This window comes from Thunnus albacares, chromosome 17 (assembly GCF_914725855.1).
Source record: "Thunnus albacares chromosome 17, fThuAlb1.1, whole genome shotgun sequence".
Lineage (NCBI taxonomy): Eukaryota > Metazoa > Chordata > Actinopteri > Scombriformes > Scombridae > Thunnus > Thunnus albacares.
This window is the reverse complement of record NC_058122.1, coordinates 9,842,382-9,868,912: the sequence shown is the minus strand read 5'-3', so window position 1 is coordinate 9,868,912 and position 26,531 is coordinate 9,842,382. Positions and strand designations below refer to the sequence as shown.

The 26,531-nt window shown below is 41.4% G+C and overlaps 1 protein-coding gene across 3 annotated transcripts; it reads left to right on the top strand.

Annotated features, from left to right (window-relative positions):
• Positions 1-1,283: 1,283 nt before the first annotated feature.
• On the top strand, positions 1,284-20,279 carry LOC122966994 (E3 ubiquitin-protein ligase RBBP6-like). Of its 3 annotated transcripts, XM_044331345.1 has the most exons (20): positions 1,284-1,368; positions 1,803-1,930; positions 3,371-3,476; positions 5,332-5,380; positions 9,121-9,165; positions 9,292-9,374; positions 9,558-9,654; positions 9,877-10,016; positions 10,555-10,727; positions 11,166-11,269; positions 11,447-11,617; positions 12,095-12,222; positions 13,492-13,597; positions 13,687-13,753; positions 13,889-13,931; positions 14,030-14,347; positions 14,803-14,946; positions 15,536-17,668; positions 17,761-17,887; positions 18,051-20,279. In XM_044331345.1, exons 2-20 carry the CDS (start codon positions 1,864-1,866, stop codon positions 19,575-19,577), a joined length of 5,628 nt encoding a protein of 1,875 aa, XP_044187280.1. In that variant the 5' UTR covers positions 1,284-1,368; positions 1,803-1,863; the 3' UTR covers positions 19,578-20,279. The 3 variants fall into 3 exon arrangements, with proteins under 3 accessions (XP_044187280.1, XP_044187279.1, XP_044187278.1); XM_044331344.1 differs by lacking the exon at positions 1,284-1,368 and having other exon boundaries at positions 1,384-1,930; positions 17,764-17,887; XM_044331343.1 differs by lacking the exon at positions 1,284-1,368 and having other exon boundaries at positions 1,384-1,930.
• The last annotated feature ends 6,252 nt before the right edge of the window (positions 20,280-26,531 follow it).

The following is a 26,531-nucleotide window of genomic DNA, read 5'->3' as shown; positions in this document are numbered from 1 at the left end:
TTCCTGTGCACATTCACAAATTTCAGTATGCATTTAAAGATTCTTTTACACATTTACAAATCTGATTGTGCACACATGGATTGAAACACTGTTTCACAACTCACACATTTGCAAATAATATTGCGACAATAATGTCCCCATAGAATTCCAACTAAAATTGAATTATTTGATTTGGAACATTAATTTGTGGTTGTAGGGTAATCACACACTGACATACATGCAACATCTCAATGACGAGACACCCAGTTGGAGATAAGTGAGGAGAGGTTTGCATACACACTCTCAGGGCTTTATTTCAGTCAAGGACACAATCAACCAATGTTTTGTCTTGGATATGGGACCAAATGTATCAGAACCTCTCAGACTGACTGCAGCAGCACAGCTCAGCTAACACACACACACACACACACACATACACAAACACATCAGCATCATAAATGGTGCTTTGTCTCCCTCTAACGGATAATTTGGGCTGTGCAAAACAACAACAGTCAACTATTCAATTTAGTTGTAAATCATTTGCATTTTGTTGGATAAAACATAAAAAAATATGTATGAATGTTATAAAACATATCTTTCTTTCGTGGTCCTAAATGTCAGGGAGCTTGAGTGCTTGAGTGTGACTCTCGCTGGGACTATAATGCAATTTAAAAAAAATCAACCAGTCAAATCTCCAACACATGGACTGGACAACTGAAAGCGTTTATTTAAGCATTATCGGGTGTAAATCTGGTTTTCTTTCAGCCAGGCTGCCTGTTGTCCCCTGAGCCCAAACAGGTGCACTGCTCTGAGAGTGGAAGCAAGGCGCTGCCTTCAAGTGTCGGGGGAAAATTGTAAACTGTAATTTCTCAAATTGGATGTTTAAGTGTCCACAGTGTGGTTAGACGTTGGCTCCTGTTATCATAGTGATTGCGTAGGTGTGTATGGCTCGACTCTGTTTCCTTTTAGGTTTTGCTTCATCTTGTATATAAGGATATATATTATTGTTCAGTATGCTGTGCAGGCTAAATGTTAATGTGCGTCTCTGTTTTAAAAGTCTGACAGCGAAAGTTATGGGTTCACAGTACTTTTATTCGCCTGTTTTCACAAATTCAAACTTGATACAATATGTTGACAAAGCTTTCAAAGAATGAATTCCCTTTGAAATTAGATAAAAATGAAAAATAATATCATAAACGCCTGATAAATAACAAATTCCCGGTATACAAATCGACAGTTTATCACAGCATATTAAAATAAGAGCAACTTGATGCTCTCAACACATCTGGAAGCAGTATGACGATGCAGGATATCATGACACATTTTAATACTGACTTCGATGCTTGGAATTCGGAGTGTGTAGGCACGGCGTGAACGCAGCATCAGATGGTGAGTGCACTGTGCTGACGAGCCGTTGCTTGTGGAAACAGCTGGTGGTTTCTGTCAGCGAACACTTCGGATTGACAGCGACATTAGCAAGAATAAAAGTTCAAATTAGACTCGAAACTGACTGAATGCGCTTTGATTTGACCCTGCGCTGCTGTTCCACCAGACGCCGGGACATGTCATCCTGTGAACGCCACTTTATCAGGCAGTTGTTAATTAACGACCTAGCTTGTTAGCGGCGAATCACTGAACGCTCGACGCAGCCGGTTGCTAACGCCAGCTAGCTAACTTTATACTCCCATAGCAACTAACGCGATACAGCCTCTCTGTCGGTGCAGGGAAACTGTCAGCCGTCGCTCTCCTGGCAGTGTAGGACGAGTTTTTTTGCTCTGTTTCAGCATGACTCATGTTCATTATAAATTCTCCTCTAAACTCAGCTACGACACGGTGCTTTTTGACGGCCCGCACATCACGCTGAGAGATCTGAAGAGGCAGATCATGGGCAGGGAGAAGCTCCGAGCCGGGGACTGCGACCTGCAGATCACAAACGCACAGACCAAAGAAGGTAATAAAACACAATGTATGAACTGATAAGACTGTTTTTCTCCTAGCAGTATAAGGGCAGGTTGACAGTTTGAACTTTGGTAGAAAACACGTGGTCCAGGTTTGACAGCTGTCTGGTCTGGGTGGGTGGGTGGGGGGGTTGCAGGCGAGGGGGGGTTGCGTCACCTATTTCAGGGGTCCAGAAAAGTCAAGCCAGTATCAAAGGACCTAATGAATGAGCCACATTCCTGCTGCATTTACGCTTCATGTCTTTAATTAAACGGCCTGATGGTGGTGGATCAGCACTGTCAGTGCCACGCATGTAAAAGTCCCGGGAGAGATGTGGGATAAAAATAGCAAAGGTGGGGTAGGAGTCATGACCATGAGATTTATGTGCAGCCACACACATACACTCACACACAGATGAAATTCATCAGTGTAAATAATGTGATCGAAATTTGCATGTAGTAAATCCATGTAGTAAATCCACTAAATAATCCGAAGGCAAGTGAGAAAAAAGTGGCATGCATGATAAAGATCAGCTCAGAGTTTGTTCATATCCTGCAGATAGGCAATACACTGTGCTATGTGGTTCCACTGAAAGCACAACCCCCACACCTTGTGTGAGAAAGTTCATATGCACACACACACACACACACACACACACACACACACATACACACACATACAACTCCTGCTGTGTAAGAGTTTACAGAAAGACAAAAGTTAGTCCTGGCGGGCATATACAAAAAAAGCATATCACACATTATATATATGAAGGTTTAAAGTCCACTTCCACTCAAAACTGTGTTTTGCTTCATATTCCCTCAGTTGGATGTTTGCACTTCACTGTGCAGAATGATGTATGTGCAGAGTTTGACACTAGAAGGTTGTATTCATATTAATCTGCTGAAAGTAGAAAGTTCCTCTGAACTCACTGAACATCTGAGTTTAAGGCTTGTACCTTCGGGCATGATTTGTGACATCACAACTAGTTTGGATCCATTTGTGGTCCAGTATTCAACTTATACAAATGTGATGTGGAAACTTGAAGCCTCCAGTGCACAAACACTGAGAATGGACTTTACAGTGAAACAGCAGACATCTTGTGTCCAGCAGTTAAACTTTTGAAATGAAATATATTTACATATTCATAGAATCTGGAGTTTTTAATGAGGGAGAAGGAGTAGATGCCAATTGAAGGATTTTCTATTAGACAAATTGTTATTCAAAGTTGAGCAGTTTATATACATCTTTAAAAAGTCCGAAGGGGATCTTTAAGGGAATCACAGCTTTCATGTTTCTTGCATCAATTCTCACTTGTAGAAAAGAGCTGTGTCATGTAACATGTTTTTTTTGTTTGTTTGGTTGTTTTTTTTAATTTATTTGGGTCTCAAAAATGGTTGCTAAAATCATTTTGTGTGAATGTAAACCCTCACTTTTACCCATCTCTCCCTCTCAGAGTACACAGACGACGAAGGTCTCATCCCCAAAGGCTCCTCTGTCATCGTCAGGAGAATCCCCATCATTGCAGTCAAGTCCAGCTCAAGCAACAAGAACCACAACATGTAAGTGCCCTTACTTACAGTCTTTGACTGTTATGAGTGTTTTTGCAAAGGCTCCACCCAGCCTGCAACAGCTAACACCTGGCACCTGCAAGTCTATGTTTATTGTTATAATGTCAGTATTAGACAACTCCACCAAGAAACTATGCTTTAGTTGAGCTTAATCAGCTTCTGCTCAGGACTGAGAGATCTTTTTAATATGAAAATGACACTCGATATTGGCCAGAAATATTCATATATTTAAATTTTTTCACCCATCTGCACAGTCATGTTGTAGTTAATGAAAAGATGAGCTGACAATGGATCAGCAGCCTCAGTAACAGGGACATTAATTTAAAAAGGAAGCAATCCTAAATTATTTTTTAAATATTGCTGTTAAAGACACTACTTGTATGTAAAGTAGGAGGTTACTGTTGCTGCTTCTGCTTATTGGCATGATTTAGAGCAGCAGCATGTGTGTGCCGGCTGCCGCTGTGTTTGCAGGTTGAGGCCGTTTCTTTTCAGGGACTACAATGGTGAAGAAAACAATGCCATAAACATCCTGGTGGTGAATCCATACAGAGGCCTGTGGCAGAATCTTTCAGCTGAGGGCCGACAGTTGGTTAAAAAGGGTTTTGCATAACATTTCCGTGATAAAATGTTCACCGGAAAAGAGGAAAGAGTATAAGTATAACTCCATGGTGACGAACACAGGGATTAACCAGATATTAGTCAGGCTTAGACAGGAGAGCCAGCAGTGGTGGTGTGGGTTTTATGCATGGAAAGCAGGAAAAGACCTCACTGGAACAGACTGGCGGTCATGTGATTAGCCCCGTCAGCAGCATGCAGACAGGCGGAGAGGAATGAGGGCTAAAGAGTGGTGTAACCCTGCCCGCAAGATTAAAAGCACAAGCAGACTGACAGTCACGCAGCTTCGTAGTGCTTCCAAGGAAGCCTTAACTTTGAGCAACTTTAAAGGTTTTTACATTAAACTTTAAATCAGATGTCTGACTCTAAAGGAAAAATACACCATAAAAACATTTCGCAAAGGCTGTTAAACCAGTCCACTGGTGGTGGAGTGTTTGTCATATTGTGTGATTAACTTGGCCAAATATAGAAGATGTGATGTTGCAATGATGCAGGAAAAAGGCTCAACAGTATTCATCAACTTTTATTGTCAGTTCAGAATCAAAGCGTAAGGGCTTCTCTCTAGACAAAGCAGACACAGTCAAATTGTCGTTTTATATTTTTTATAAATACTACAGGTTGTATGAGACAAGTGTAGAAATATTCTTTACACTTCCAACCAGATGTTTAATGCTGTGCTTCTTTGCTTTACAAGTTATTGAAGGTGGGAAAATGAAAAGCTTAAGAATACCCATTGTCAAGCGAACTATACTCTACTGAGATTCACACCAACTCCACTCAGAGATACACAACACATGTTCACATCTGCTCTGTAGGAGTTTACTGACAGCATTCTGGGAAATGTAGGGATTTGCCACCTGAAGGGTGAGTAGACAAGGCAGGTTTAGAGGAACGTAGTTCCACAAAAAGAGTATCACACAGTCCTGACGTGCTTAGCCAGGGTTAACAACCTTCCCATTGTCTGCTGTTAATTGCTTAAACCGTAACATGGCTGGTTTCATTAAATATGTGATTCTTTGTCAAGATGATCTTTATTTGTGTTTTGTATTTTGTACTTTTGTTCATTCTTTCATTGATGTAAAGAGTCTTTGGGTGTCTTGACAAGAGCAGTGCCAATAAAAGTCCTCTTAGATGAACAAAAAGTTTTGTCAGAAAAACATTTGTTTCAGAATTTAATTGTTAAACATGTCACATGACGGATGGTGAAAAATAATTTCTTTTTGTGTTTCAGAGAGCGATCAGACAACCAGCATCATCACGCCTCTGGAGCCATCAAAGCAGTATGTAACCTTAACAAATCCCACCGCACCTCTCCTCCAGCAGTACTATAAACACACACATTGTTGGTAACAACTAATAGCTTAACATTTGTGTGCTTTGTAGCTTTTGAAATGCTGTGTTGCACCTCTCAAAATAAATATATGTATACATGTATACATATATCGACATGTAAAACTGCATCTCTCCATTGCGTAAATATCCAAATAACACGTCAAATTAACACGTGTGGTTTAAACAAATGAGACCATGATTGAGATCATTGAAAGCGTCTATTTCCTCTATTTCAGTTAAAGTTCCTGTTGCAAAGAGGAAGTTGTTTGCTACTCAGACTCTGATTTACAGTGAGCTGGTTTAAATGACTTTAACTACAAAAAAATGACACAGTTTAGTATTGGCAGGTACATCAAGCGTATGATAGATCACTCAGAAGGATCAAGGATGAACAGAGAGGGGGGAAAGTGTTGAAGTGAAGTGATGTTTACTATATAACCACTGCTATATGCTTATCCACAAAGAGAAAACACATATTTATAGATATTCTTTATAATGGCTCAAAGCTATTACTCTAACAGACTGGTGTGTAACCAGACAGTGTTTATTGTTGCAGATCATTCAGTATCTGTCTGTGGGTGGTGGGAGCAGCTCGGGCGGGTCAAACATTATCATGCAGGCCAGCTGATAAAACCCAACTGTTGTTTTATCACACTGGCTCTGCTGACACTTGTCATTTTTTGATTTATCTCAGGCACCTTACAACCAATAGAGATGCACTATATAGTTTTATTTTCTTAGTCTTACTTGATAGCTGTACAGCTTGTGCTGCTGCGAGTCTTTAAGTTACATTAAAGGCTGTTTTTAAGTTTTTATTTTTTTTTGAGTATATTGGATCTTATTCAGTCCCAAGCTACGATTTCAGTCCATCCATCCACAAAACAATTGGATGTGTTTGAATGAATGGTTTAATGTTAGGATAATCTAAAACTATAGTGTGCTCTGGTGGAGTGAACAGATGCAAAATTATTATTAACACCAATCTAACTTTAAATTCAGCCAAGAAATTGAAGAATTTGGAGTGTGATGTCACCAGAACTTCAACAGAAACAAACCTGTATTACTGTAGTGAAAGAACCAGTATCAAAAAAAGGCTTATTATATTACAGTGTTTTGGCTTTAATGTAGGAACAAAAAAAATCTGGCCACTAAAAATTAAATGATGCTTCATTTTAAGTGAAGTGGTGCACCATTGTTATTTTATGCTGAATTCTTGTAGTGCAGTTTTATCTCTAATTCTGTAAACTAACCTAAATGCCTCTCTGAAGCTTTTACTCGCTGCAGTCTGAACTGGTTTACACTGACCTGACTGATTTTCTCTCTGGTTTCTCAGTAGGAAAAGTGTCTGCCTCTCTTCTTAAAACTTTGAGTCTGTTGGACGACACAAATTATTTTTTTGTGTTTTTTTTTTTTTCTTCCAATAAAGTTGTTTGTATGAAGCTGTATTATGTATTGATTATGTGTTTGATTTCACTGGAGTTGGTCTCTGTCATCAGTCAACATTTCTGTTCGATCTTTGGTCCACATTTTCCCCTCGGCTGGAAAGACAAATCAAACAAAGAAACACACAGACTGGAATCACATTGGAAAGCTTAACAACTGTGGCATTTTGACCAAATGATGAAAAGTTAAGCATAGTAATGTTAGGGAGGTGTTTCGGGTATTTAATTACATTTCATTAAGTGATGCTGCACATTTACAGTAACACTCTCAATATTTCATACAGGAAAACAATGTCTGTTCATTTGCTGTACAGTATGAGTATTGAAAGTACAATATAAGGCTCCATTAAAGTGCTAAAATATGTAATTAGATCATGTTTATAACCCATGCTGGGAAATCAGATCATATTGCTGTACTCCAGCATATTGTTTTATTGTTTGTATGTTATACAGTTGAACAAAGTCCAATCAAGGACACTGAACTGAACTCATTGGTTGCCATTGTCCTGCTGCATTGTCCTAAAATTGAAGGACTGTGTATAAAAAGGGAAAGAAATCCTACACTGCTCAACCAGTATGGATGTGAACAATCCACCCTTAAAGCTGAAAGTTAACACTTAATCATCATAGTCATTGTTTCATATAAAATCCAATGTGCTGGAGCCAAATTACCTATAAAAATCATCTTACAGTTTGAATGTGGATGAAGCGTTAAGTAGGATGGTAGCCAAAACTGTAGCATGTTTCATTGTGAACAACATGTACATTAATACGTGTTTAAAGTACATTTTGGTTGTGATTCAAAAATAAGTGTCAATGAGTAAATGTTCAGCGTTTCATAAGGTTTCTAATTTATTCAATTTAAAGAACTTTGTTCATTTCCAGCGGGGTAATATTAAAGTACATCTAGCAGAGTACATTTTAGTGTAGTTGAAAATGTATTTATTGAATGAATGTGTGTAACTTTTAACAAGATTGACTGATTAGAAGGAATTATTCAGAGAAAGACATTTTTGACAATATTGCAACTTTGACCTGCACTGAAACATTTTTTGGCAATCAACTTCTTTCTTTGATTGTACATGTTTGTTCTGTTAGTACAGGGCAATGCTATTTTAATGCTATTATTGTTAATATTATCATTATTATTATTCAGTGCTATTTAAGAAAAAAAAAAAGAAACTCTGCTTTCTTGGTTCACGCATCTCTTGCAGCACAGTAGAGGAACAAATCAAGAACAGATGCTCAGAAACAGGCAGTGAAGTAGATATTAGGTTATGTGAAACCAACAAAATGCTGGTCTGACAGGTGAAAATTCCCAGGGAGCATTATATTGTCGGCATCGTTGTTTTCACTGTAGCAGGTTATGAGGTATGAGAAGTGAGTTGGCAGGAGTAGCTGAGGCAGAAATCCTGGCATGAGAACAGTGCAGTGAAATTTATTCTCCACCCTGCATGATGCTGTGTAAATTTTTATCTCTTCTTAAAAGACACAAAAGTGAAAACTTAACATACAGCAGCTTCTCTCACATTAGACAGGAAATCAGTAATGGTACATGGGTTGAAGTGGGAAGATGCTGAATTTATTTTTACACCTCCATGCCGGCGACAGCCATGGCCGGAGGCATTATTTTTTCGGGTTGTCCATCCATCCGTCCGTCCCATTCTTGTGAACGTGACATCTCAGGAACGCCTTGAAGGAATTTCTTCAAATTTGGCACAAACATCCACTTGGACTCAGGGATGAACTGATTAGACTTTGGTGGTCACAGGTCAAGGTCACTGTGACTCGTTTTTGGCCATGACTCAAGTTTCACACAAATGTCTAATAGAATAAACTGAAGTGATGGCATTTTATATCCAAAAGGTCACAGGTCAACTTCACTGTGGCACTGTGGTTCTAATGTTCTGGCCATTATTCAACGCCATAACTCAGGAACAGAAGGGGAGATTGTGACCGTATTTCTCATTTGGTCGCATACGGAATTGGTGACGCTAATCTTGGGTGCCCACCTGGAAACTGTAGTGATTGTATAGATCTTATACATGTCTGGACAGACATGGATGTAAACTGCAACTTGACTGGTTGTCGGACTCATACAACCATGAGGCGGTATTTCTAGTTTGAACTGCATCAAAGTTTAGCAGGACAAACAATGTTTTGGGCATTTTTCCCCAGTATTTATGGACATACAGCTCCCAATCTTTTCTAGATAGGCTCACTGATTTTGTGCTTAATCCTAACAGATGGATGACCACAATTCTTCCAGAGCCTTACCCTTTTTCTCCAAGGTACACTCTCTTTCTTGCTTTATTATCATTCAACTTTTATATATTCATCCTGGATCATGTGAGTCTGTTTGAAATAAACACTGATCCTCCTATTTACCTGACACACATTCATGTGTCTACACTCAGATAACTAACCTGGCTCATGCGGATGTTTCGGAGGACGATAAAATCAAAGCTGTGATGAATCAGTCCGCCTACGATTCCATGAGGTGAGTCACTTTTATAATGTTTTAAATTCTCATCCTTTATCCCTGTTTCTGTCTCCTTAGTAGCTCTTTTCACCTGCTTTTTCCATTTTCTTAAATTAGTGTATCCACATGTTGTGATTATCTCTCTATCCTTTTCTGTCTTCCTCTATACTCCTCTCATTCACATCGTCTGTCTCTCCCTAGTTACACCAAGAAGTTAGGCGCTGTTCTTCCTGCGAACTATGCCTGTTATCGCTGTGGAAATACTGGACACCACATCAGGAACTGTCCCACCAGTGGGGTAAGATCAGGACACGTGATATCTCTTTAAGTGAGGCAGTTCCTGTTGCAGTCTTGTACAAATCTTGCTCTGCAGAGAAACTGACTTGATTAGTGTTTGTGTTGATGTTGTTTGCATACGCATGGGTGTGTGCACTGTAAGCCGAGTGCCACCATGTACTTATGTGCTGACTGTCAGTTCACGCCTAACGTTGAATGCAGATGCGTGTGTGTTTGACCGCAGGATAAAAATGTCGAGGCTCCTCTGAGGATTAAGAAGAGCACAGGCATCCCTCGTTCCTTTATGGTCGAGGTGGACGATCCCAGCATAAAGGGGGCCATGCTGACCAACTGTGGACGTTACGCCATTCCTGCCATAGACGCGTGAGTGTGAACAAAAGAGCCAGTGTGTCTGTGTTTCTTTTGTTTTAAAGGCTATATCCAGGGAAATGTGCAAACAATTTGAATACTTGTTCAGAGTTTTTAGGATTTTAAGACGATTAGGATACAAACCTTAGCTAAATACCTAAGATTTTATTGTGGAAGAGATTTATTGTCTCAGAAGCAAAAAATAGTAATGATCAGGAGTATCTATAACTGCTAAGAACTTGGGAATTGGATTTACTACTGTATTCTTAGGACTCCCCACCAGTCAGAAGAATAAATACAGAATAAGAATAAAACAGCAAATCCAGTTGCTTTTAATTAGTTCTTGTAGATATAACCTGGATGACTGAGAATTTTCATAGAGACAATAAGCAAGACTTCATATGAAGTGTCACAATCTGTGTCGATCTCAGCAGCCAGTTTGTGCTCATCAGCAGCCACTGGTCAAGTCTATATGTCGAAAATATCGACCGTCTCTCTAAACATAAAAAAGAAAGTGTGGATTTGCAGTATGTGCACTATTGTCTGTCAATAGGGAGGCATACGCCATCGGCAAGAAGGAGAAGCCTCCGTTCATTCCACAGGAGCAGCCAAAGTCAGAAGTCGAGGACGATCCCGTACCTGACGAGCTCCTCTGTCTCATCTGTCATGACCTGCTGAGTGACGCCGTGGTCATACCCTGCTGTGGAAACAGCTACTGTGATGACTGTGAGTGTCTGCTACACACACATATATCAAGACTAACTTAATGTACACTTGCTGTACTTTAAAGAAGAAAGTCATTCTGATCTGTATTAGTAATGCAGGAACTAATTTGACTGCCTCTGCAGTACTTTGTAACTCCCAAAACTGAGAATAGAAACCATTAAAGTGTATTATTAGGTTTAGCAGATTCAGAAAGTTTAAATATGTAAATATTACCTCCCAAAACTAATGCAAACAGGAGATGAACAGCCAATACTTTTTCTTTATTTTTTGGCACCTTTAAAAAAAAAGAAAACTAATATCTGTTTATTATAAAAACAGCAGTCACACAAGTAGTAGAATAATAACAGTCAGTTGTCATCATTATTCTGTGCCGTTACTTCAAAAACTCTCCTGACTGGAAACTTATTTACCCTTCAAATTTGTTTCTCTCTTGCTCAGGTATTCGAACTGCCTTGCTGGATTCAGAGGAACACGTCTGCCCCACTTGTAGCCAATCAGATGTCTCCCCTGATACCCTGATAGCCAATAAATTCCTCCGACAGGTGAACCAACAGATGGATGAGGAGGGGATTTAATGAATTGTTTTTGAAGAGTGGATTAGTATAACTTTACTCCTCTTGATTTGATCCAAAATGTGCCTGACATTAAGCTTTTCAGTGTTGGTAAGTTCATTATAGAAATACTCTGTGTGTGATGTCCATCTGTCTCTCCCAACACAGGCTGTGAACAATTATAAGAAAGAGAGAGGCCACACCAAAAACTTGAGAGGAGTGTCTGGCACCTCCCAGTCACTAAATCCAACCCCAATACCGAGCCCTGTCCCCACCCCGCCCCCTATCGCCACACAGAGCCAACCCCAGAAGCCCCACCAGTTGACCCACAGTCAGCAGGTGAATCTCTTAATGATGTGTTTCATGTGGGAGGCAGAAAAAAAGAATATAGCCCTGTACCTGTGTGACTCAGGAGCAAACAGGATAATTAATGTTTTCTTCTCAAAATCAAAGGTGATTCAGGTCTCCCAAACCGTTAAAACAAGAATATACCACAAGTTTCTATCAGCGTTCTCCATATTTAACCTAACATGCACTTGCTTTGCCAGTGTGACTTATAATCATTTATTTTTAAGGCTCCACTTAATGAAATTATAGACTAGATAAACAATGATTCTCAGCTTCTTTTGAGTACTTTTGAGATCACCTCATTAGTGAAGCAGCAGTCTTATGCAGTATTGTCTTATGCAGATATTCTGTGTAATTGCTTATTCTAATGTCTGTACTGAAATGTTTCTCTTGCAAGTTTCATTGTATTCTCATCTCTCCTTCTTGTTGTCTCCCCTCTTTTTGGACGCTCTCCTGCGCCGCCCACAGCCTGCAGACACGCCGCCACTGTCTCAGGTGTCTGAGGCTCCTCCTGCAGTAACAGGTCCCACCTCTGCTTCCAGCATACCTAGCACTTCCCTCCAACCTGTGCAAAGCCATCTGGAGATACCCGACAAGTACGAACACACATAAACATATTCACACATCAGTAAAATCACTTAAGGATTACGGCACATCGTGTTGGTGGGCGGGTTCGTGATGTGCAAGTGCCATTGCAACTTTGTTCCATTTATTCACAGTGCCTCAAATGCCTCACTTGGTTGACAAGCCAACTGTTATCTCCTTAGAGTTCTTGTCGTGGTACTGTACAGCTGTATATTACAAAGACAGCAAACAGCCTTGTCTTATGTTTACCATCAGGTTCAGAATGGCTTTATAAACTTATTTTTGAATTTTAACACATTATTATGCATGGAATATTAAAACTAAAACTAAAACAATACTCTGAATTGGGAACAAAAAGTGAAAGCCTGAGTTTGCAGCACATGGGTTTTTCAGCCGCAGTGTCAGCCACTGTGAAGATGCTTTTATATACATTTTCGGTGCGGTTCAGTCGAGTGCTGGTGCACAAGTGATGGTGTGAAAGCTGCTTATTGATCTCTGGTGTGAAATAAACAACCCTACCAAGACAGACCGCCTGAAAAGGAGAATATAAGGGTCACTTCCAAGAGGAATCTGGTGCGTTTCATTTGTATTGTGAAAGCAAAACAGACCAACTGCAGCTTTTTGTGGTAGTAGATTTGTGATACTGAGATGAATTCAAAAGCTAAACTACGATTACATCCATCTGCTGACCGTGAACTGTTAAGAAGTTGGTCTTCTGATCTGTAGGCTACAAGCGATGTAACACGTATGTGAGTGTGGGATTTTTCCCTGAAACATCAGAAAGTGAAAAAGAGTTAAAAAATAGAGGTGTATCGAGGTGTATTTATTATTGACCTAAAAGGCAACAGTGTATCATATTTTTTTCTTGATCTGAACCAAATAAACCAAACTACAGCTGTGAAAGCATCTGTTAAAGTGATGGAGGTGAGCATAATGACACCTGCCTCAGTCTGCCTTCAACAGCTGCAATTAGAAAGAAGAAATTAATTAGAGTTGTTTTCTTTTTACAGTTTATGTGAGAAATAATGGTCTGACTGTGGTATCAGTTCCTCACAAGGATGAAATAAAGGAATAAACATGACAAAATTGTGTTAGGTTTTTTTTATTGTTTTTATCATAAAGTTACTAGTCGAACAAATGTTAGCAACTGTCTAAAACACTTCTAACAGACTTAAAGCACCCAGAGAAGAACATTTGGTACAATCTCTGACCAAATTTGGCATCATGGATTTGAAAGTGACAGACAAGTAATGACACTGATGTATCTGCTGTTTCCTCAGGGAGGCTGAAGGAAAGAAACATAATGACTCAGTGCCTGCTGCTGTCCCTTCTGTACTGGTTTCAAACAAAGACCCCATTGCTGCTCCATCACAGCTGATACCACCGGTGAGGACACAAACACATGGATACAAACACACTAACTTAATGCAGCAAAGTTTCTCGGTATGAAATCTTTGATGTTTGTGTCTTTTCAGGTTACTCACACTCCAGTGGCAGACCAGCTCCCGTCAGTCAGTGTAAATCCGCAGCAGTCCTCCTCAGGTGAGTAATAGACGGTTCTGCTGCCCAGCAATCAAACAAGTGGACATTTAATATGTACAGTTGGTGGAGCACGTGATCAAGAAGTGTCTCCTTGCGTCTGTTAATTTGTATTTTATTTTCTCTCTGAACGCCAAGGTCCAGCACCAAGACACTCTGGGCCATCAACCTGCTGGGACGGGTCAGTGAAACATTTGTGCGTTTGTGTTTAGTCTGTATTTGACTCCATCCACAGTTTCAAAACTGATGTCATTTCCTCTTCCTGTGTCTTCCCCATAGCTCCTCTTCCTCCTCAGGTTGTCCCACCGTAGGCTGGACTGAATCCAACACCCAGCAGCTCCCTCCCCTCTCCTCCTCCTCAACATCATATTCAACTACTCCACCTCCACCTCTCTTCCCCTCCCCCCATTTCCACACGTTCCTCTCAGCTCAGCAGCCCCTCAGCGGTTTCCCACCTGGATACCCACCTACCACGCCCATTTGGACGCTCCCAAACCCCCAGGGTGCCCCCATCCCTTCCCTCTGCTCCTCCACCTCCTCTATCCCTGCCCTCATCCCCAAGGAGTGGTTCAGGCATCAAGGAAAGAAGAAGGAAAGGTAAATGCAACATTCAGCAAGCAGTCGTACCCATGACAGGGTGTCTGCAAGTCTTTGAAAAGTCTCCAACTACTGTCTTAAATAAGATAAATGTACTTGTTTGATTGTAGGAAAAATTCATTTGTCAACTGTTTTTGCTATTTGAAATTGTCGCTTCAATTCTAGGCAACACAATTTTTTAAAGTGGCTTTATTGAAACCTGCAGATACTAGCCAGATTCTTTTTTTAAAAACAAATTATGTTTACATTATGGTTATGGAAAAAAACAACAACTAATATCTTACTGTATATTGTTTAATCGATATTTTATAAAATGTGTTAAGTCCAGTACTGGTTGGGCTATAGTTTGAGTGCATTTGTTATTAATAGTTTATTAAAGCTGCAGAGGTAGTGTAGTGATCAGTAAGGGTCATAATGGCATGAGTTAGTTGTTTCCCTCTCTCTTTGTCACTCAGGTCACCTCACAGAGGATCTACCTACAGACGCTCCTCCTCTCGTTCTAATTCCAAGTCTTCTAAGTCCAAGTCTTCTCGCTCCTACTCTCGCTCTTCAAGCAGGTCCAGATCTCGTTCCCGGTCCAGATCCCAAGGCAGATCAAGGTATTTTTTGCCCTTTTTTTAAACTGTTGTTTTAAGTTTGTTTTTTTTTTTACTATAAAAGTATTTGTTGGACCCAAAATTATGATTTTGATTTTATGTTTTATTTTGATTAATGGAGACTGAATGAGAAGCGAAAAATAAATATGATACAAGACAGAAAACAATGGACTCTGAGTGATGTTTGAGCGCATTGACCTGTATTGTCCAAAGGACGAGAACAGAGCAAATACATGGATTGAAAATTGCTCTTCTAGTATTCTTATTAGGTCTCACAGTCATTGTGTCGCCCCACCTTGAAAGTGAATTGTTCAGAAAGTTAAAATGTGAAGTCACATGTGAGTTTCAGGAGAAGTAAACATGGGATTTTAGTGGTTCCTGCACAACACACAAAATGCAACCTTTGGTTTATTGTAAAATTACAAACTCTGTCAAATACTTTTTTGGACCTGTCTCCATTTAAAATGCTTGTCTTTTTTATGCACACCCATAAAGAACAAGTACTGTAGATATAGTCAAATAGAAATTATGCCTTAAAATGTGTGACATATCTATATATATTTTTTTTGTTGTGTTGTTTTTTTTCCTTCAGGCCCCGCTCACCTTACTCCCGCGCCAGAGACCTCCACACTCGCTCTCATCCCTCCCGCTCCTATAGCTATGGTTACAAACGATCACGCTCCCCCACGCCATCCTCATCATCGTCACCTCGAGTGGGTCACCACTCCAGGTCCAAGTCACCGTCAGATCACCGGAAAAGACGTCATCACAGCAAGAAGTCAGCCTCAAGCAGCTACAGCTCGAGGAGGGGAGGAGAACGCTCATCCACATCAGGTCTCTCCCAGAGGGAAGCAGGAGGCTCGTGGGGGAATTTAGTCACTCACCCATATGATCTGCATGTAAATCAAGACAGCAGCCTGGAGATGGACAGAGAGCGCTACCTGCAGTGCAAAAAGGAGTACAAAGAGTGGTGTGAGAAATATTTCAGCAGCTATGTCAGCCACTTCCACCAACTGCCCCCTTCCCTCCTCACCCTCCCTCCTCCTCCTAATCCTTATTGGGGGGACAGAGAAGGAAGCAGAAATCACTCACAAGGCAACTTGGACTCCCGCTACGGACTCCAAGGTAGACACACCGCCCGGACGGACGGCCGCTCCCATCCATCTCAGTCGTCCAGTGACAGCCGCTCCTCACCATCTCAGTCTTCAAGTGACAGCCGTTCCCCTCCATCTCAGTCGTCCAGTGACAGCCGTTCACCCGCCTCTCGGCCGTCCAGTGACACCAGCTCTGCACCATCCGAAGAAAGAGCTCATCAGACGAGGTGCGCTGAGAAGGACAGCCGCCTGCCAGTCAGACCAAGAGAGGGTAGTAAGCAGGTGGAAGTGCAAGAAAGAAGTAAAGACAAAAAGCAGCTAATCTCTAAAAATTTGGAAGACGTCAGCGCCCTGGAACATGCACAAAAGAGGATGAGGAAGCATGAGGGAGGTAAAGTAGAGGAGTCATCATCCCCTGATGCTGCAGACTCAACAGATGACAGCAGAAACAACAAGAGGAGGCACAACACCAGACCAAGCGATGCCAGCGATGTCGTAGATTCAGTCCAAGTTCCTCTGAAACCAGATAAACCTTCGGATAAAAACTATGAAAGAAGAAGCAGAGAGCAAAGGAATTTGGAAAGAGAGAAAGGATGGCGAAGAGGCAGAGAGTCAGACTACAGGCAGGATTTGGAGAGACATCACAAAGTGAAGCCCAGTGAAGAGGCAGGCAGGGTGGATACAGACAGGGCGAGAAACCCTGGAGGCAGCAAAGCTTCTGACTCTAGATCAGAGAAGAAGAGAAAGAGGAAAGGAGAGGGCGTGGAGAGAAATGAGAGAGAGAGAAGTCCCAGCCTAAAGACTCAAAGCAGCAAATGCCTGAAAACCAAAGTCACGGAGGACGCTGAAACCCGCAAGAGTGAATCCCCAAAACGATTTGACAGAGAGACCCCACAAAAGGAGAAGAAAAAGGAGAAGAAAACATGGCCTCTAAAAGAAAGAGACATCTGGGAGGGAGAGATAGTGAAGGTGAAACCACAGAAGAAGATAAGTATCAACATCAACCTGGATGGGAAAAGGAAGGAGGAGAAAAATGAAAAACAGGACCTGTCTTACTCAGAGATGATTGCAGAAAAATCAAAGGAAGGGGTTGAGAAGACTGCTACTGGAGAGGAGGAGAGGTTAAACAGAGAAACAGAAATTATAGTAAATGAAAGGAAGGAATCTAGAGAACAGGAAGGTGTGCTTGAAGAAAAAATAAAACCAGATGAAAAAGAAGCAAGAGAGATGTGGGAAAAAGCCACCTTCAGGGATGACAAGGGAGGGACGTGGGAGAAGATTGCCAGAGAGGAGGAAGACATCAGAGAGAAGAAGGGGGACGGAGAAGAGGAGGACTTTAACTTATGGCATTGTGCCCTTAGAGGAGTGGGGATAGGAGACGGGACGGAGGCCAGCAAGAGAGAAGAGCTGACTGGAGACGAGAGGAGGAGCGTGAGGGGAAAAGAGGAGGAAGAAGAGAGAGTGATAAGTGACAACAGCGGTCAAGAGATGGCACAGTCTGTCGCAGGTACCCGAACCCCGCCGGGGGTGTACAAGCCAAAAGAGGAGGTGACAGAGGGAGAACCGAGGTCACAATGGAGCAGAAACGAGACCCACCGTTACCGACCAAACACCACGGTGGAGGATGGCAGGTCAGAATGTTACAGCTATTTTTTTCTATTTCTTTTATGTGGTTTCCTGTCTACTCGTTATTTAATTCTGTGTGTGTGTGTGTTAAATGCAGCAGTACCCCCACAGTGGGCAGCTGGGGAGGTGAGGACTGTCAGGACAGGAGGACAGTGATGAAAACTCTAGAGGAATACACACAGGACAGAGCTGAAGACAGAGAGGACAAGCTCTTACTTGTACAGGTGTGTCCTTGACTCATGCAATGCATCACCATTTTGTGTCTTGTGAAATCATTCTTTGTTTTTAACTCTGCGGGATTGTTTGTTTTTGTTTTAGAAGGTCATGAGTCCATGGTGCAACAAAAATAGCATGTGGTCTCAGTCTCTCTTTCACTCTCTGTCCCAGGTCCCTCGCTCCAGATGGGAGAAGGAAGAGTCTGAGGAAGGAGAGCAGGACGAAGGAGAAATCAAAGTTCAAACCGACACTCTTTCGGTGGCTCTGCCTCCACCGCCAGTGACACAAACTAACAAGGAAATGGAGGGAGAGAATGAGTGGAAGAGACCGAGGTCAGTGGAGAGGCAGAGAGACAGGGAAAGAGCGACGGAGAGAGGAAGGGACAGGGAGAAAGAGAAAAACTCCACTATGGCCAATTCAGCCAGAAGTGTGGCTCCCTCTAGTGGCAAAGACAGAACTGACAGTAGCTTGTGTACAGACAGAGACAGGGATAGAGACAGAGGTAGGGAGCGTGAGAGACAGGAGAGGAGAAGCCAGAAAGAGAGCGAGAGGGCAAAAGAGAGGATAAGGGACGAAGAGAGAGGGAGAGACAGGGAGAGAGAAAGAGAGCATAGCAGCATCCTAAGGAGGAGTCTCCCTTCCTCTACTCACTACTCCTCTTCCTCTGCATCACATGACACAGAGAGGAGAGACAGGCAGCGAGGGGGAGACCAGGGCAGCAACAAGAGTCCTTCCCGTCCCAGTAGGATCAAGGAAATCAGTTTGATAAGCAGAACTGCCGAAGCGCCTGATCAAAATACACATAAAACGCACAAGGACACATTACTGGACTTTAAATCTAAAGGCAAAGAAGAGGAACAGAAAGGCCTTCATGACTACTATCATCATAATCACAGAGACCCAACACAGCCCTGCAGACGTGAAGACGCACCTGCAGGGACCCGCCACTCTCCATCTTCCCTCTCCCACAGCTGGGGTAAGGAGAGAGACCAGTTCCCCTCCAAATCCCCTAGAAGACTCCAAGGAGAGTCAGAGCCCAGTAAGCCCAGAATGAGCAGCCCTAATCCTGAATTAATTCATGTTGCCAGATCTGATCAGCCAAACACCTGGAGGTCCATGAGCCAGCACGCAGCCTTACCCGCAGAGCCACCCAAATCCAGCCAAGACACGACCAGCAGCTCAGAGAGAGAAAAAGAAAAGGGGGAGAACAGAAGGAGAAACGATAGCAGGGAAGAGAAAGGGGAGTGGAAGAGATACAAGCTGGATAAAGTAATAAAAGAAAACAAAGGGGAGAGAGAGACAAGAGAAATTGAGACTGAGAGAGAACGAGGTAGTCAGTGGGAGGCTGATGAATTGGACGGAGAGCCAAAATGGGGGGCAGGAAGAGAGCTGGAGGAGGGAGAGAGGCCCAGCAGCCGCAGCAGCAGCGTCAGTTCCTCAGCAAGCCAGGGGAACAGCAGGGACGACAGGAGAAAAGACAGGAAGAAGAAGCAAAAGAAGCACAAAAAGGAGAGGAGACATTCCGGCCCAGAGCTGGAGGAAGGTGAGCTGAAGAAACACAAGAAGAAGAAGTCAAAGAAAAACAAAGAAGAAAGCAAGAAGGAGAGTAGTGGAGAGGTGGACGACAGATGGAAAGAGGAGGAAGACCACGCTAAGCTTCCTTTCTCTGTCCAAAAAGTGCCTGGATTTAATTTTTGACTTTTTTTTCCCCCCCGGGATACTTTTTGTATCACCTTAATATCTAATAAATGTGTTATCTAAGATTAAATTGAACAAATTGTGAAGGAAAAGCACTTTACTATGGATATGAAAAATGAATGTGAATGAAAGCAAATGCTAAGATCTTTGACCTCTTGAATTATTTAAAGTTCAAGGACTTTGCACACACTCACAACTTGCTCAGGACTGTCACCAACTGTGGTTCATATTTACTGAACCTCCAGTGTTGCAGCTTGCATGAAGGAATTTTCATTTTGCCAAGAGGTCAGTCAGTCATTTGATTTGCCTCACACAGGAGTGCACATAGAGGATTGTTGGATAAAGGTTTGTGATAAAATTTAAAACATAAACTGTGAATATTTATGATTTGAACCTCTGTGTTGTATTTTATTTTTCTTTTTAATTTTGTAAATGTTTAATTTAAAAACCGCTGTTGGATGGATACATGATATACCAGAGGAAAGTTTAGTTTTTCCTGTTTTGAAGGAAATAAAAGAAACATCCATAAAATGTTTTTTTTCTGTCTGTATTAATGTCTTCTGCTGCTATTAAGAGTTAGCAAGTAATAGTAACACAAGTAACATCTAAAAAAAAGTAAAAAATGTTATGTGTACATTGGAAATATGGATTGCAGACAATAAGAAAATGCAGATTTTTCTTGAATAAAATATTTCAAGATTCCATGTTTTTTTTGGGACATGAGCAAAAGGAAATAATTCTACAAGTTTCTCCTGCACACCAGAAACTTGTAGAACAAAAAAAAAGTTTGTTGTAAAGTGGTAAAAATACTCCACTACAAGTAGAAATTCTGAATTCAAAAGTTTTTTAATAAAAAAGTACAGGGATATCAGCAAAATGTACTTAAAGTATCAAAAGAAAAATGACTCATTATGCACCATCACCCTTATCAGTGTTATATTGATAAATAAAATTACATTGGAATACTATTCATATGTCAGCAGCATTTTAATGTTGCATTTGGTGGACTTGAAGCTAATGTCAACTATTTCACATACAGTTGGGTTGCATCATACAGTATTGAGATACAGTGTTCTGTATGTAAAATCTTAATCCACAAAATAACTATAACTGTCACATAAATATTTCCATCTGAAATGTAGTGGAGTCAAAAATGGAAATACACAAGTACCTCAAACCTGTACTTAAGCACAGCATTAAGTTACATTCCACCACTAAATCCTTTATTTATTTTTAGCTAACGAATGTTTTAATGTTTGTACTTGCTAGAGCTTTTTGATGGAATTGCTCCTGGTATCACATTAACATTGTCAGTTGTGAGTAAATTTTATGTTTTTACTCAAATCAAAAATGCATGAAAATCTTGTATGTGCCTCTAAAATTTTCTCTTCATGGGAGCACAGAGAAGCACCACAATGCATTTTGACAAACTATATATATCTTTTTTTATCTTTTTTTAAAACCAGAAAACAAAACTTTCTTAATGGAATTTTTAAATTGTTTCCCATTAATTACAAATTACATACACTCTAATAATTGTCGTCATTTTCATCATCATTTTTCAATCATTTTAGTTATTGCCAGAACACTGTAGAAAAAAACTTGAAATTTTCCTCAAAGTCTTTAAAGTGTGACACAGTGGTATAACAGCAGCAATCACAAAACAAGGAAAAAAGGTAAGTGGTCTCTTACCTTCCCTAACACTAACCCTAACCTGGGCACCTAAAGTACATTCAGTTCACTTGAGGTCACAAAGTGTATTTTATCACGAATTTGTCACCACAGATGGAAGTGTAAAATGAATAATCCTTACCACCATCTCTCTGCTCCTTCTCTTTCTCCGTTTGTCCATCTTTTATTCCAGACACCATGTTAGCCCCCCACCCACGCAGCCGTCCCTAAAATCTCAGACAGTCGGCCAAAAACTGAACACAACAGCACGTCCCCTCCCCTCGTCCATCCTCTCGCCCACGTACCAGGTAAGAATGCCCACACTGAACACAACAAATATATGTTTTTTGCTATTCTTTTCTTTACTTCTTTGCACGGCACTCATGCTTTAACTAAAAAAGCACAAAAACATTAATCAAGACATCAAACGCGCAATTCAACCATGAACAAAGACATGCTCACACATTCAGTTTTCAGACAGGTTGGTGGCTGTTCGCCTTGTTGGGGTTTTTGTTTGTGCAGAGGGTGGCAACATGTTTAAATAAATATGACAGACATGTTCAATATGCCTGCTGTCTTTGCTGGCTTGGGTTGTTGTGCCCGCTGTGCATGTGTGTGCAAGTTGATGTTTGAAGTGTATTCCAGCTTTCCTTGCTTCATTAACTCACTACAAGGAAGACATGGCAGAGATCCAGCATCCCTGTCTGTCTTTCTGTCTGTTGTCTCTGTTTTTGCCATTGTGACTGCAATCGCTCGTGCCGTCGTGCCAAAGCCATGCTGGGATTGAACAGAGGAAATCTGGTGGGCATGGGGTGCCCGACCTGGCTCGTATCCAAACTTTTGGCAAATGGACGGGATGGGAAGGGTGGCAGATAAAAAGCAAGCATCTCTATCATGCTTTCATAACAAAAGGTATCTTCTCCCATTGGCTCGTTGTCCTCCAAGATGGCCACCAAACTTCACAGGCTCCCCATCAGCATCCCAACTCGGCTCTGCTTCCTGCAATGTCTTGACTGCTTCTGTGTGTGTGTGTGTGTGTGTGTGTGTGCTAGTGTGTGGGTAACACTGCAGCAGGCAAACAGACAATAGCAGACATATATGTGAATGGCAAACTGACCGATAAATGATAAAGGAAAGCAGAAAGTGTGAGAAAAATCTATAGACAGACAGACAAACCCAGACAGAAGCACATCCAGACAGACAGAAGGACAGACACACACCAGACTGATAGACAGACAGGTAGTCACATAGATAAAGCAATAACTGCAGATTAAGATGTGAAAAACACAGAGAAACACTGACCCTGCATAACACAAAAGCACATTTGAAAATATGAGACAGCAGGCAGACACAGACACAGACAGACAGGTACAGACGGCAGACACACAGACAAAGATCCAGGCAGGCAGAAGGACAAACAGGTGGACCCTGTAGCTGTGTGGTGTGGATCAGAAACGAGGTACGCTTTGTCGGATTTATCGCTCAGCCTTCTTTATTTCTCTGTCATCCCGCCATCCGCTGCGCTTTGTTTCTTCCTCTGTGTGCTTATTTTAGCCTCTTTCTTTTTTTTGTTTTGTCTTTCTTTCTTTCTTTCGTCTGGGTTTCCTTCCCTCCTTTGTGCCCGTGATGTGTGCCGACGTCTCAGGGCGCTGTGCCAACGCTGTCCTGATGAAGACCAAGCTGTGTGTTCTCTTGTTTGTGTGTGTATGCAGATTGGCTTGTTTGGGGGCCGGCAGCAGCTGCAAACACTTGTTTGTGGTATTGCATCCGTGTGGGGTAAAAAGCCCACTGTGAGTCTGTCCTTTCACATAAATATGTCTTTCTTTATTGCTTGTTGTGAAAAAAGATTTAAACAAATTCATTAAGTGTTGGATGTAAGAGAAAAGAAAAAAAAATGTCATGATATTTTTCACAGTGTGCAAGTTTGCTTATTGTTTGCCTTCTTCATTTGACTTGTGACATAATTTCTTATCAGTGCAATGCTCTCCAGCAGCTTGGATGTTGCAGAGAACGAGCAAGAAGAATTTTGAGAATGTCCGATACTCTCGATTCTGCACGTATCTTTGGAAAAAATATGTATATATAAAAATGCAGCCTCATGTTTCTCATCAAGTTGTTAGTCTGTTGAGATGAATAGAAACCAGAAACTATAACAGTCAAAGGAAAGGTCATGCAATTTGTAGTCAATGGGCATACAGTAAACAAGAAAAAACATAAATAAGACACAAAACTAGTGGCAGAGACAAAAAGGCACTAGTGAGATGCATTTATTAAGTTTCAGGCTGGTCTACCGTACATGCATGAAAATACATGAAAATATGTCAATATGATTTTGTTTTCATAAATGTTTTTCAGCATAGTAATGCAACAACAGGTGCAGTATATGACACTGATGCTACACTGGGGCTCCATAATTATTTGCACCCACAGCAGTATGAGCTGCTTTGGGTTGACACAGATTTCAAAATGTGGTTTTGAAAAGTTCATTTGACTTTCCTTTCTGGTTATTTGTGCAATAGCTGAAGAGAGGAAACAGCTGAACATTGACAAATGATTATATCAAGGTCACAGCAGGTCAGAGACTCTGTGCCTTGCTCAAGTACTCCATCACAGTCACATGAACACACACACACACACACCGACTGTGCGGGCGCTGTGATGCAAAGCTCCTTACAGTTTATAGCAGACTGGGAAACAACAAAGCTGAGGGTTTTGTTTTTGCTGTTAAATGACTTTCCTGTCAGTTCAAATGAGAAAAAGGATAATGCTTTATTGGTTTGTCAGTAGTATCAAGTCTTGGGTTTAATGACCTCTAGTGGAGAGATGTGGTAAAACAGGATGCAGTTGATTGTACAGAAAAATCACAGTCAAACACAATCACAGTTAAATGACGTTCTTGTTTTTAAAGTGGATTTTTTTGTTTGTGCAGACAGGTTGAACCATGACACAAATGAAACAAAAAAGGACATGGCCACTCATGCTGTAACACCCCAAAGATTCTTAGAGTGATATTGTTTCATATAGTTTCTATTGCAAGTGTTTCTATAACCCTACTTCGTATTTTTGCCACTCAGTCCCCTCTCTCTCTGTTTCATGGAGTGCCAAGAGGAAAGCTTGCTTTGAAAGAAAGAGTCTATTGATGGCAGATGTTTCTCTGGCAGTGATGGAATGTGTGTGTGTGTGTGTGTGTTTGTGTGTGTGTGTGTGTGTATGCGTGTGTGTGTGTGTGTGTGTAGCGGTATGTGCAATTGTGTCTATGCAAATTAGGTCTGCTTTTGTATTTTTTAATCTTGTATGGTATTTAGCATTTGTAATGTGTCATGACAACATGTGCCTCGCTCTGTGTGTGTGTGCGTGTGTGTCTGCACTCCTGCCTGGCCCTGTCTGTGACCACAACTGTGTGCAGAATAACAATGAGCATCTCAGGCTACCCAGACTGCATTTGAGTGTGTGCGTGTGTGTGTGTGTGTGTGTCTTTGTCTTTGCCAAGGGCCAGGGTTGCCCTACTGAGTTTAAGAACAGATTTAAATCCCTCCTCCTCTCCTCTCCTCTTGTCAAAGGTCATATGTTTAACTTACTTGGTGACTTTATATAGTTGATGTGTATGACAAAATCATTTCCAAAGCCATAAATTGTTTTTTTGGCATTTCCTTCCTGTGAGAAAGCCATTGGTTTCTATTTCAGTGAACTATGAAAATCAACTTACTTACAGAATAGCTCGACTTGGCTGTAAACATTTTAATATATTTGCAAGCAGGAACTGTTTTCCTTGCTGCTGTGTGCATGGATGCTGCAGAAAAATGCTGCATTCCTGGACTATAATGTCAGAAAATTAAGCCAGAATAAGCAAAATGGATGTTGTCTAAAGAAATGGTGTGAATTAAGTTGCCTCTTGCAATAAAAAAAAAAAAACCTGCCTTTTGGCTACTGACTGCTAAGCCTTTGATGTGAGCGTTATCATGTGCGTCTCAGCACACCAACAAAAAGATCATTTAAAAGAGTCACAGTGATGTTAAAATCTTACCTCAAGGTCGACTTGTTAGCTTCCTGGAGAATTCAGTCTTATCACATGATCTTTGTCAGCAGATGAAGTGTTTTATGGAATTGGAGATGTTCAAATTTCCTTTTTTTCTCTCAAGCACTTTTAAGGACTTTTTGTCCATGTTGGATTAGAAAACTGAGCATCAAAGAGTCGCTGTCAAAAGCTTAAGTGTTAAATGAAATGTGTGATCCTAATACATGTAAAAACACAGGAATGATCCAAGATAAACTACAGTTTCAATGACCAAACGCTGGTCAAGGAGACAGATAAGAAAAGAAGAGATGAAGGGAAGAGCTAGAGGCATGAAAATGGAAAGAGTTGTCGGACAAACACAGAAAAAGCAGAAGAAAGGTGAAATCAGAGAAAAGTGTCGGAATAAAAGGATCCCTGTTGTGGTGCGAAGGTGAAAACAGTGCCTCTGGTGTATGTGTGTGTGTGTGCCTGCCTACAGGTTTGTGCCTCTCCTTGTGCTGCTGATGTGTGTTTCTGCCCATGTGTGTGACTGTTTGTTTACATACCTCTAGCATTATTGCGCATGCACGTGTGTATGTGTGTGTGTGTGTGTGCATGTTGGTGAGGGCCAGCAAAGTTAAGCATTCAGATGATTCAGTCTTTCCTCCAGGAGCATACAGCATGCATATTTATTAACACACTAGCCTCCCCCCTCTCTCTCTCTCTCTCTCTCTCTCTCTCTCTCTCTCTCTCCCCCCCCCCCCTCCCTCTGTCTCTCTCTTTTTGTCACTCTGTTGATTTGTATGTTCAACGCACACTAGTGGGCAGACTGACGGCTGTGCTGTCTAGACACCTTATTTATGGTTGTGTGCGTGTGTGTGTGTGTGTCTGTGTGAGAGAGAGAGAGAGAAGTAGTGACCACTTTCCAAAGAAAAGTGGTCATGGGACTTTTTTATGCCACTTGTGCCCACACACACACACACACACACACACACACACACACACACACAACAGAGTATCGTCCTCAAACTTAGAAAAGATCTTTACGTACGACTGTGATATGTGAGCGTGTGTGTGTGTGTTTTGTGTCTGTGATGTCTACATTCCGCTGTACTCCTGATTGGCTGAGTGTGCAACATTATGTTTAATTAGCGTGTCCATGGCGACAGCTCATTAACATGTGGAGGAGAGGGAAAAGAGGGGCGGCTATGGGAATTATGCAAATTGGCATGATGTCTTGTCATCAAAATAAACCCCGACCGGCATTCTGACACACTCAGTCATGTGCT